This window comes from Castor canadensis, chromosome 2, assembly GCF_047511655.1.
Source record: "Castor canadensis chromosome 2, mCasCan1.hap1v2, whole genome shotgun sequence".
NCBI classification, from domain to species: domain Eukaryota; kingdom Metazoa; phylum Chordata; class Mammalia; order Rodentia; family Castoridae; genus Castor; species Castor canadensis.
In genome coordinates, this window is record NC_133387.1 from 15,703,863 (window position 1) to 15,716,337 (window position 12,475).

General features: G+C 43.3%; 1 protein-coding gene across 1 annotated transcript in view; it reads right to left on the minus strand.

The window, feature by feature from the left end:
- Tbxas1 (thromboxane A synthase 1) overlaps positions 1-12,475 on the minus strand; it is a 152,091-nt gene that overhangs the window by 117,213 nt on the left and 22,403 nt on the right. Inside the window, exons 2-3 of the mRNA XM_074062122.1 lie at positions 4,934-5,027; positions 2,307-2,359 (exon numbers count right to left, since the gene is read on the minus strand). Coding sequence (XP_073918223.1) covers positions 2,307-2,359; positions 4,934-5,027 — 147 coding nt within the window. The remainder of the gene's footprint in view (positions 1-2,306; positions 2,360-4,933; positions 5,028-12,475) is intronic.

Genomic DNA, 12,475 nt, shown 5'->3' on the forward strand with positions numbered 1-12,475 from the left:
TGCAAGAAAAAGAAAGCTAAGTGAAGACCCAGTTAACAGAGGGCATAGCAAGTGAGGTAGAGTCGCTTGCTATTTAAAGCCAATATCTGCCTCCACCCTTCCATCAGAGTATACCTCCCTGATCCACCAACGTCAGGCTTGGCCACGGGACTTGCTTGGGCCTTAAGTGGCCACTGCTTTCCTCCTGGCCAATCCTGCTCTTCATGGAGGCTGAGAGTCACGTGGAACAGAGCTGCACAGGGGAGCCCCTCCCCAGCAGACACTCCAGGTAGTCTAGAGGGGCCTTCCAATCACACAGAGCTTCGACTAGCCAACTCCAGCCAATCCTTACACACAGTAAACAATCAATTGCTGTTTCTGTCATTGAGTTTTAGAGGAGTTTGTTATGCAGCAGTGAGAAACTAATACAGAGAGCATCTAATACATACATCTTTTTTTATCCAATACTTTTTTTTTTTTGCAGTACTTGGGCTTAGACCCAGGGCCTTGGGCCTGCTAGGCAGGAGACTACTTGAGTCATACCCCTAGCATGTATTTGCTTTAGTTATTTTTTGAATAGGGTCTCACATTTGAGCCTGGGCTATCCTGGACCACGATCCTCCCAGTCACAAGTCCCACATAGTTAGGGTGACAGGCATGTGCCACTTTATCCAGCTTTTATTGGTTGAGAGGAGGTCTTGTGAACTTTCTGCCCAGGTTGACCTCTAACTATGATCCTCCCAATCTCTACCTCCTGAGTAGCTAGGATTACAGGTATGGGCCACATGCCTGGCTTACAACATTTTATTAATTTTTCTGGGACATATGAAAATCAAAGTGTAGGGAGAAGCAGTTGGCCAAAATCATGGCTCCCCAGGTGGGGACATTTCCAGAAAGAGCACAAGCTGATTCCTTTCAAAAGTGAGAGAAAAGATGTTTTAAATCCTATGGACAGAAAGATGTTGTGTAGTATGTGCACAACACAACACAACAATTTCAGTGCATCTGGAAAGGCTACTGCTGACCTGGAGGCCTAAAATAAGCTACTAAGCACCACCCAGTGGTTGAGGAGAAGCTGGGTAAAATAGATGGAAAAGATTCGAACTCCAATGTGGGAAGACCCATGCTGAAATCAGCATGATGCAAGCCTGTTCAATCTCTAACACAGAAAGTGTTCTGAACGTGAGTTTATGTGCTGGATTCGGATAGAAAGAGAGGAGCAGCCAGGCGCTGGTGGCTCACACCTGCAATCCTAGCCACTCAGGAGGCAGAGATCAGGAGGATCACAGTTCGAAGCCAGCCCAGGCAAATAGTTTACAAGACCCTATCTTGGAAATATCTAACACACAAAAAGGGCTGGAGGAGTGGCTCAAGTGTAGGCCCTGAGTTCAAGCCCTGGTACAGCAAAAAGATAAAAGAACATACTCTGAAGCATAAAAGAGAAATTCAGGAAAAACAAAGGAAGGGCCATATTACTTTACATAGCCAGGAACAAGGGCGACCATATGTCTTGGTTTACATTGCTGTCCTGTGTCATTATTAATAACACTTCTTTCACTTCAAAAAGATGCTGGGTTGGATGACAAACTTTCTGGTCATATGTCAGCCACACACTTTACCTACAGGGTTGAGAGCCCAGTAAGATTTCGCTAAGTTCATGAGGAAAGAGCTGCCATGGGCAGTCAAAGTGAATTGGTCTGTTTGCTGTGGGGTGTAGAGGGCTGTCACATCCCACAGCAGCAAGCCTTGGGCACAGTGGTGAGAAATGACAAAGACACCCTGGCAAGGGTCTTTCTGGCCAGCACAGTTGCCTCTTTGACAACCCTGGGGGCCTTTTCTAGGAACTTTATCTGTACTCCAGGATGCCCTCTATATGGCCCCTCAAAAAAAGTTATGGAATCAGCCTAGGTGTCACCAACAGACGAATGAATAGTTTTAGTCAGCCATAAAAAAGAACAAAATTATGCCATTTTTAGGAAAATGGATGGAAATCATCATGTTAAGCAAAATAAGACTCAGAAATACAAATATCACATTTTTCTCTCATATGTGGAATTTAGATTTTTTAAAAAGGCATGAAAGTAGAAGGGGACCAGTGAGAGGAGGGGAAAGGCAGAGAAAGCAAAGCAGGCTGAATAGGATAAAAATATTTTATGTCAAAATAACCCATTCAAAGTGTACCAAAGATTTTTTTAAATAATGTAAAAATCAATCGTGGAGGGGATGCTTACAAACGCATGCAACATCCCTGGTTTTGGTATTACTTCCACATTGAGGCAGGATGCAGAAGTCAAAATCTAGACAGAAATGCTGAGTCTCCATCTTACCCACACAGACGTCCGTATCGTTTCCTGAGCTCCATTTGGCTTTCCCAAAAACCCTGCAGGAAACACAGCACTACAGTAAGAATAAGATTAAGCAACATTTCAATTATTCAAACTTACTCAGAAAAAAATCGGGAACAGTGAGAACACAATTATATAAACAATAAAAAAAGAATTGAAGTTATATTGCTTTCAAGTGCTGTGGAATATCAGATAAACAAGTGGCTTTTAAAACTACTGCCAAGAAAAACTTTCTGGCAGCTAGGCTTTAATGGATGGAAGAGACCATCAGTGCTTGAACTGTTGCATATAATTGTTGCTAAAATATTTGAAAACTCTATGTGTTCTCATCTATAATGCGCCCCTCTGAGATGTGGTTGATATTACGCATTGGTTAAATTCCTTTTCATGCCTCCTATATGTGTAAACTTCTACAGAGTCTATCCGAATTATCACAAAATCTGAATTCTCATAGTCCAAGTGAAATTTTAACTAAAACCAACAGATTAAAAATGTAACATTACCTTAGAGTAATTCCACATAGGACATAATTTATGGTGGAGTGTGCCAGGCGATGCACATGGGGTAAAGTGGGTGGAGGCTTAGAAAATGCTAGGACCCTTGTGCTGTAGGGATGGAGCTGTGGGTGGAGGGGAAGGGTCTGAAGGACGCAGGCAGCGTCACATGGGAGGGGGCAGAAAATGTTAAATATGGTGGGAATGAGATATGCATGAAAATATGCATGTGTTGGGAGGGGCATAGGGTGGAAAGTTCTAGATGTTGTGAGAATGGAGGAGATGGGGTGTGAGCAGAGAACTGAGGGTGAGAAGTGTATGTCCTGACTGGAATTTGTGCTCTGTTCACATAAGAGCCACTGGATCTCCCAGTGCAAGCTGCCCTGTATCGAAGGAAGCTTGTACGATTATAAAATAGCCACTGCAATGACAACTATGTTCTAGGAAGAACGTGGCAGGATTTGCACCGACAGGATGATGAGCTGGAAAGGAGCATGCGTGGAAATTGTGGAGCTACCACGGCTCAGCGTTCTCCTCACAGCCACAGTTACACTATTTTCCTCAAAGAGTTAATAATGATTAATTACTCAACTGGATACCATGGGTTGTTCCCCGCAGCCACATGTGACATTTATTTCCTATCTGGTTTGTTGTTCTACTTTGATGTTCTTGAATTTCTTCACACCTGCTTCAAGGATCTAAGGAAACCTCAATGGTGTAGTTGTTTGTGGGTTAAAAAGTTGTGAACTGGCTGAGAGAGAAAGAGAAAGAGAGATAAAGAAGTTGTTTCAAATACTAGAAGAAAGAAGCAATACAATAAAGAGGACAATGGACAGAGAAAGTGGCAGCGCTGGGAGGGAAAAGGACAGAAATAGCCAAACTTATTGTCTGCCTGATATCAGAGAGCAGCCTTCCTGAGGGTAGGGATGGGGTGTCCCTAGTGGTTAGAATGTTATTATCAGGATCAGCCCAAACTTAGTCCTTCCTGTGCTGTGTGGCTCTTCACCTCCAGGAACTGTTGGCTCCTGAAGATGATCTGGTGGACGTGTCCTCATGAGTTGGCAGAATAAGCCATCAGACTTCTGAGAAAAACCAAAGTGTGAAAAAATAACCTTTAGAGATAGAGCCCTGGGCCCATATCTACCAACGCCTTCTATCCATTTGCACTGCTGTCACTCTGGCTAATCGAAGGCAACACACTTAAAATAAAACATGCTTCTCCCTGAGCCAGCTACCCCTCCAGACCTTTTATTTCTATCACCCAGTGGCCATTCTCTCCTCCTGGCTCAACTCTACACTCATGCTTGACTCATTTTGTCTTGAATCATCGGCACCTTATTAATGTGACCAGAGCCTCTCATTTTGTCCCCAGTGTTCTTTTGTCTTGGCTGTCATCGCCACCCTGTACCAAACTCTCACTGTTTCAACCTAGACATCGACAGCAGCTGCATCCTAACCTACACTCCTGTCCCTCGAAGGGTAACCTTGCATTTCCATGTTCCTCTCTCCATCAAAATGATGGTTTCAGAATAGCTCTTTTCTTGAACTCTCAGGGCTCCCTAATCCTTGGCTTCTGGTGGGTTCAGGGTGCAGGCCACCCTGTGTCTTCATTCCCGTGTTGCCACACTGATGCATGTGGCACTCTTCACGTGGTGCGTGTGCTCTTTTCTACAGCTCCTTCAGGACGCCTTTCTCCAGCAACTCCCCTGGGATGGCTCTGCCCTGACAGATCTCCTTCCCATCTGAAGCAAGACCACAGCTCCCAGCTACACTGCCCAGTCCAGCTCTGGGCAATTTCCACCTGCTGTTGTGCACTGCTGTCGGAAGGGCTATAGGTAACTTCTTCTGCATTGTAGGGCCTGATGTGTTTAGACACTCGTAAATGGGGTTTGGAGTGAATGAATGACAGGACTTAATCCATATCAATGAGTGATGGATAAGAGAACAGAGCATTGTCCTAACACAGAATCCACTCCAGTGTGTGTGTGGGGTGGGGGCTCATGGCATCACACAGCAGCTTCACGTGTAGACTGCCCACCCAGAGAGGACAACCCGGACAAGAGCAGCATCTCTGGGGAAGCCTGCACCAGGAGCAGCGAGTCCATGTTTACTTACCTGGCGGAAAAAAAGCAAGTTTCCAATAAAAGGAGATGGCTTGGGGTGTCTGATGCCTAGCTTCTCCAGCCTTGAGAACGCTGATGTGGAATACCTGGGGAAGAAACAAAATTTAAATACCAAGACATTGAAGTTTCTATCCACGCTTTTGGCCTGATTAAGAATCAGAATAATTGATTCCTCTGGAAGGAAGAATTTTAAATTTCCGATGAACACGTTTAAGGAGTGGAGGGGGTAGAGGCCTGGCTGTGAGTGGGAGACCGGGAAGTTGGAAATTGCTGATTGACTTGATGGGTTAGAGACCCGGATCTGAAAACGTCACAGTTGGGAGGCACCTTAGAGCTGAGGTGGTCCCACCACCCCTCCCTTACCTGAAGTCCTGTCACTGAATTATCTTCAAAAATACATTTCGTCCCCATTCAGTTCCTTTGCCTCTACATCTATCGTGAGCAATTGCTCAGAAGTACAGGCAAAAAACCAACAATGGCCAAACATAAGGTCCTGGTGCATCTTTTTATTTTCTTGGTCAAGACAGACACCCCACACACACACTCAGTTCATACATAATTTGTCCCTTGTCGAATTCCACGGACAAGTAGAGAACAATAAAAAACAGGGCCAGAGGCACATCACGGAGAGGCGACCCTCTTACCAAGCACTTCCAACTTTTGTGAGCCTTGGTTTTCACAGCCTGCAACCATGTAGGAAGCAGACTTTTATAACCAAAATCCAGGAAACATGGGCCAACAGATTTCTGTGCCACCTTTCAGAAGAAAGCAGCGGTCTGAGAAGTGCGGCAAAGCTGTCAAAACATTGAAATTACTAGGATGTTTCAACAGTTTGTGGGAACAGAGGAATAGCACAGTTAAAGTCAGTCAGAGCTGGCTTAGGAAAACCTTGCATTGCCATATGTCCCTGAGCCCTAACCAGCCAGCCAGTTCAGTCAGTCCAGAAACATTAATGAGTCCAACTGGGTGTTTAGCAATTGTGATCAACCAGATCACAATTTAGAGGCAAAGAAAAGTAACAGAGAATGACGACACGGTGTGACTTCGGAGGAGTACAGGAACTCAGAAATGCCTCTGTGGTAAGACTCACTCACTTCCTACAAGATGGGATGTTTGCTGTCTATTCTTTGACTTTTTCCCTTCCCACCTGCAGCCTGATAAGCGCACTTAAAATAAGAATGTTTCAGCAAATATTCAGATCCACAGAGAAAGAGCAAGACAACCTAAGCACGGGCTTGCATTCTTTTGAGCAATTGGTCTATACTTAATGTGACCACAGGGGACAATCAACCAGAACCGAGTGGGGAGCAGGGTCTCCTCCCAGCTCTCCGAAGATCTCCACTATCTGGAGGCATTATTAAGTTTGAATGAGTTCCCAGGATGTCACATTAAGTCCATGTTCAAGTGTAATTACAAACCCCACTCCAGAGCCATGTGTGAACTATGTGGATTTGCTATGCCACCATTCCTCTTTATTCATGTGTGCACCAAGGGTTTACACCACAGTTGGTAGAAGGTATTCTTTCAAGTACTTGATGGCATTTGAAATGAGTCCCTTCACACATAAGGGAAGGGATCAAACGAGATGTATAGCAACTCACTTAGCCCTTTCTTTTACACCTTCAAATCAAGAGTCTACCAGATTCATTGCTTCCTCGGTTTTTGCAAGTTATTTTCTAAATGTAATCTCTGATGGGTAAAAAGAAATATGAAGATCTTGGGCCACGTAATTACATCTTAATTTTGTAATTAGATGTCTTGATTGTCTAATTAAAGGACAAGAAGTCTGTGCCTAATTATACATGCTAATTATTATGCAAGTCCATGCCCTAATTATGTAACTCCACTTATGAGAACACTGCCCGTGTGTCTCTGCACAAAATTCAGACATTTCCAGACATATGGCACCAGCAGAGGACACAACTTAGACTTCACTTTGCAGCCAAGGGCAGAACATGAACGTCTTCAGCTGAGACTTGGCTGTCAGCAACCAGAGTGTCCACACCCAAATCTGCGGGGACCACCACCACCAGATTTGTGGGCAAACATGCACAGTGAGCTCTCTATTTGTCCCTCTCCACTTCCTTCTATGCACCCTTGTTTCATGCTTTCTGGTTCCAGGGTTCACATGCTGCCTTCTGAATGTCTCAACAGGCTCTTAACCTCAAGTTCACAGACTCCACCTGTGATAAGTTGATAAGTTCAAAAAGGTAAGTCAAAGCCTGGTGTAGTGGCTCAAGCTGTAATTCTAGCTGCTTGGGAGGTGAAGATCGGGAGGATTGCTGTTCCAAGTCAGCCTGGGCAAAAAGTTTGTTAAGACCCCATCTAAAACAACAAAAGCTGGGTGTGGTGGTAAACACCTGTCATCCCAGCTAACAGGGAAGCATAAATAGGATTTCAGCCCAGGCGCAAATGTGAGACCCTATTAGAAAAATAACTAAAACAAAAAGGGTTGGTGGGATGGTTTAGGTGGTAGAGCACCCGTCTAGCAAATGCAAGGCCTTGAGTTCAAACTCCAGTACCATCAAAAAAAAAAGATATGTTGAACTTCTAACCTCCAGGCACTCAGAATCACAGACAGCATTATTTGGAAATAGGGTCGTCGTGAATGTAATTAGCCAAGACATGGCCATACAGAAGTAGAGTGGACCCCTAATCCAAATAACTACAGTCCTTATAAGAAGATGGTCATGGAAAGACAAGGACATGCAGGGAGGACACCAAATGACAATGAAGGCGGAGATGAGTGATGCAACTGTAAAGGTCACGAGCAAGCCATGAACAGCTAAAAAAGACAAGGAAGGAACAGGGCTCGGGGAAGGCATGTCACCGCTGACACCTTGATTTCAGACTTCTCACTTCCACACCTGAGGGTCAATAAATCCCTGCTGTTAATTTGGAGCCATCCAGTTTGTTGATGCAGCATCCCCAGGAAACCGATATCCCAGGACGCCCATGAATGAGTTAGAGTTAACGAAAAGACTTTAAAATTTTTCCTCCTATTAAAAATTGTCATTGTAGAAGAAATTTCTCTTTTATGTCAAATTGTGTCATTAAGTTCCGTGCCATCCAAAAAAGTACAGGTGGCCTGGAATGCTACAGTGAAAAGCAGGTAACATCCGAGCATCCTGTGATCGCCATGTTGTGATATTTAAAGCAGCTTTCCTTTGACAGGAATCAATGCAAATTATCCTGCAATTATGACATTGGACACCTGTCATTGTTTGCATTAAGGATACGTAAGTTGGAAAATGACAACGGGAAGTACATATCACTTCGGATGGCGTTCTTTGGTTTTATTTTCACAACGAAGGCAGTCATTAAATGCTCCTGGAGACAAATCTTGCAGGGCCAGTGGTGAAACTTATTCTGTCCCTTCTCAAAATAAATTGAACCATAGGCATCATTTTCAAGGTAAGGTTCAAATTTTAAAACCTGGAAATTTCCCACTATTTCATTTGCCTTAAGACAAATGTCCTCTCTTTGTTTAGACAAGGAAGCCACTCAGGAAAACTGGGGGATACGTTGATGAATAATATATTAGTGTCAAATGGATTGAGGTTTGGAGCAAAAGAAGCTGCCAATCAAATGCTAGTCTGTCCTTCAGGCTTTCCCTCAATGCACGACTTAAGCAGCTGTGGAGGAGTTGGCCTGCCCTCCAGGATGTGTGTGGGTGCAGCCAGCTCCTGGGCTCATTCATTCCATCCCCACAGTCACTAGCAAAATATTCCTACCTGGGCAACTGCTTTTGGAAATCCCAGGGGAAGCTGATGTCTTTGAAGTGGTGAAAGATTCTTTTGGCAAATAGCACTTCTCCTGGGGGAACAATTGTGGAACTCCAAGACCAAGAGAAGCCACAGGTGCCAGGTGAAGGGCCTGCCCTGCTCTTCAGAGAAGAGCAGCCTTTGTCCTGGTCACTCTGTACTTTCAGGGTGAACTGCAGGCCTTGCCGGCAGATCTGTAGAAAGTTGTAATCTCATTGGAAGCTTTATCCGAAATGGGGCCTTATGTTGCTGTCTTTGTGAAAGGTTTTGCTGAAGAGTGGGAACAGAATATGAGGTCTTTGAGTGCTGGACAGAAATTGGGGCAAAAAGCTAGAATTATCAGGGAGAAAGCAAACTCATTTTATTGTGGTTCTTTCCCATTTTTGCCTCTGTGTGTTTTCATACATTTCAGATCATGACCTCTATAATTTTTCTACTTTATTTTTATTTGCCCACATTTTATTTGCCCATATTTAACATAAATCTCCATGTTATTAATCCAATATGAATATTATTTTCATGACTGTATAGTATTCCTCTCATGGACATATCATAATCGTGCATGATGATTTTTCCAGACCTGAAATCCACAACTCATTGGTTTTCAGCATGGCTGCACAATGACAGACGCTTTCCGGAAAGTTTTCCCTGATGAGTCCCATTCTCATTTCACAAAACACTCTTGTAAAAATTTTTCCTAATTTGGTAGATATATCTTGATGTCTATATTTCTTTCATTACTAGAGAGAGAAAATAATTTTTGCCATATATTGTACTCCAATTTCAAAATCACTCCCCAGCTTTGAAATACATCTTTCCTCCTCCCTCCCTCCCTCTCTCTCATTTATTAAAGAAATAACCCAGACTGGAGGTCCAGCTCAAGTGGTAGAGCATCTATCTGCCTAGCAAGTGCAAAGTCCTGAGTTCAAACCCCAGTAATGCCCCAAAAAAGAAGAAAGAGAGGAAGGAAGGAAGGGAGGGAAGGAGGGAAGAAGAGAAAGAAGGAAGGAAGGAAGGAAGGAAAATTAACCTTGTTAGCTGACTTTCCATTCCCTTCTATTTTCTTCTCTTCCCTACCCCATTCCTGCTTCCAGCCACAAGAGAACTGTAAGGACAGAAATAGTTAAATCCTGCCTCAAGGCAGAAGGTTTTGAGGGGAAATTGTAAAATGCAGAGTTTGTATGTGAGGCCTGCTCGGTTCCTCTTTCAGCACCTCTTGGTCTGTTTTGGCATCCCCAGCATGCTGGCTCCCTCTCCATCCCCTCGAAACCTGCCCTCAGTTCACTGGCTCACAGTCACCGGCAGCTATGTTACCTACCGAGACACAACTTCTGAACAACAATGTTCATTTACTAATTTATAACTGTGGGAATATTTTTCCAGGAACAAGGATCTGAAGTCTCTGAGAGCATCTCCTTTGCAGGTACTCATGAAGAAAAACCAATCCTCAGACGGAAGGCTGAGCCAGGTTCTACCATGACAGGCAGCTCAGCATGGGGACCTGATAGAACAATCTGCCCCCGTGGGAGGGCAAAAACAGTGTGCTTGCTGCCAAAGCCCTTCTCCTCACTCATTTATAGTGGCACCTCCACCGCACCTGGTAATGCAGGCACTTGTGGCTACTCTGATCCATTTTCCAGTGCCTTGCTGTTTTGATTTTTATTACTATAAAATACTTTGTATTTCATACTTTCTCATATTAATTTTAGAATCAGTCATTCTGGTTTGCTGAAAAAAATCCTGTTGGGATTTTCTTGGAATTAACTGAATTTATTTAATTTAGATAATATCAACATTATTACTAAATCAAAATTATTACTATCTCGTGTGCTCTCTGACCTTTGGTAACAACTTATAATTTTATGCATAGGAGAGCAAGCATAATTACACTTCCTTGGATTTGCTGTCGGTATTTCTCTTGTGTTGGAACACCATTTTTAATGCCCATCTTGTAATCAGCGATCCTGCTAAATTCTTTTAGTAGTCCTACTCATTTGCATGTGGAATCTATTTGACTCTCCTGTATTTTATGCAAAAATACCAATTTGTTCTCTTTCTTTTGTCTTCATTTTTTATTACATTGACTGGAATTGCTAGTAGAAAATTGAAAGGACACAGTGAGTGAGCATCTTTCTCTTCTTCCTAAATCTACAGTAATATAGCTAACATTTCAAAATTAACCATGGGGTTTTGCTGTGGAATTTTGACAGCTATCTTTTTATTGAGGTAGTGGCATTGTGGCATTGTCTTCTATTTTTGCTTTGCTTGAAAAAGTTTTTTCCAATTTGTCTTCTGCAGGTTTGTCTATTTTCTTCATCTTGCCAAATGCTTTTTCTTAGGTTGATATCTAACTTTGGTTTCTTTTTCATTAATGTATGCTCATATTTTGATTAAGGTCCTCCTTCTATTTTCTTTGGGTTTACTATTTTGTCCCCAGTATTAAGGTACTAGGGGGGAGAGAGAGAGAGAGAGAGAGAGAGAGAGAGAGAGAGAGAGAGAGAGAGAGGAGACTTTGCCTATCTGAAGCCAATCCCTTCATTTCTGCTCCCTGCCCATTTGCACCTGTTACTCAATTCTTCTTCCTTTTGGTTGCATTGGATTTCTCCCTTTCCACTTGACTGCTCCATCAGGAGCAAACATATCCTAATGTCCTTCATCATAAAAGTGAAAGCACACTCCTCTGACTCCAGTCATTCTAACTCTAGCTCCATCCTCTCACTGAGCTCCAGGCAGCTTTCTCCAGCTTCCAACATAACTGCACCTTTTTCATGTCTATTGGGCATTTTAAACTTGGAATATCAAATTTTAACTATGCTTAAACTTGACATAGCTAAATCTGATTTCAATTTCCCCCTGAATCTGTTGCTCCCCAACCATCTTTAAATCACAGTTGCAACCACGGCCCACTGATTGCTCAAACCAGAAACCTGGGAGACTCCGTGGATTGCATAGTTGTTCACATTGTGACTGGCCCTCGCCATTGGAGGCTGACACACCCTCACTCCAGTCTCTTCCTGCAAAGTGAAGATGCAGACAGAGCTGGAGGGACGTCACCACACCAGCCAGGCAAGAACCCGTCCCTCCCCGAGCTCCCAGAAGCAACCAGTACTGCTAACGCTTGACTAGCAGGACATGGTCGTGTCTTGGATGGGCAGTTTGAGCACATGATAATTGCAATGGATCAAAATACATCAAATATATTTAAACCCATGAGATTTTAATGATACAAAAATGCCATGTGTCCCCATTGTGAGACATCTGGTACTTCAGCCACAAGAATGCTAAAATCCTTAGACTTTGAAACTCCTTAGTTGAGTCCTTCATAATTAGTTATTTTAAATGTGAACAGTGCATTACACAAAAGACCATTGCGTGAATACTGTCAGAAATTGGAGGATTGTTAAAGTAAACTAAGTTTTCCTAACTCTACTCATTTCCTATTGCTGTTGCAACAAATAACCACATAGTAACATACACAACACAAACCAGTTATCTTGCAATTCTGGGGGCTAGAAGTCCAAATCGGTCCCACTGGGTCCAGTCAAGGTGTCAACAGAGCTGGTTCCTTCTGCTGCCTCCTTGGCTTTCAGTCCCTCCCATCATCACCCTGCCTCTCCTTTATGCACTCCTGCAGCCCTTTTGTGAAGACACTTGTGATTGCTTTGGGGCCCACCCAGATATTCCAATATTCTCACTCAAAATTCTCAAATGAATCATATATTCTATTCATTATTCATTTTGGAGGTACTGGGATTTGAACTCAGGGCGTT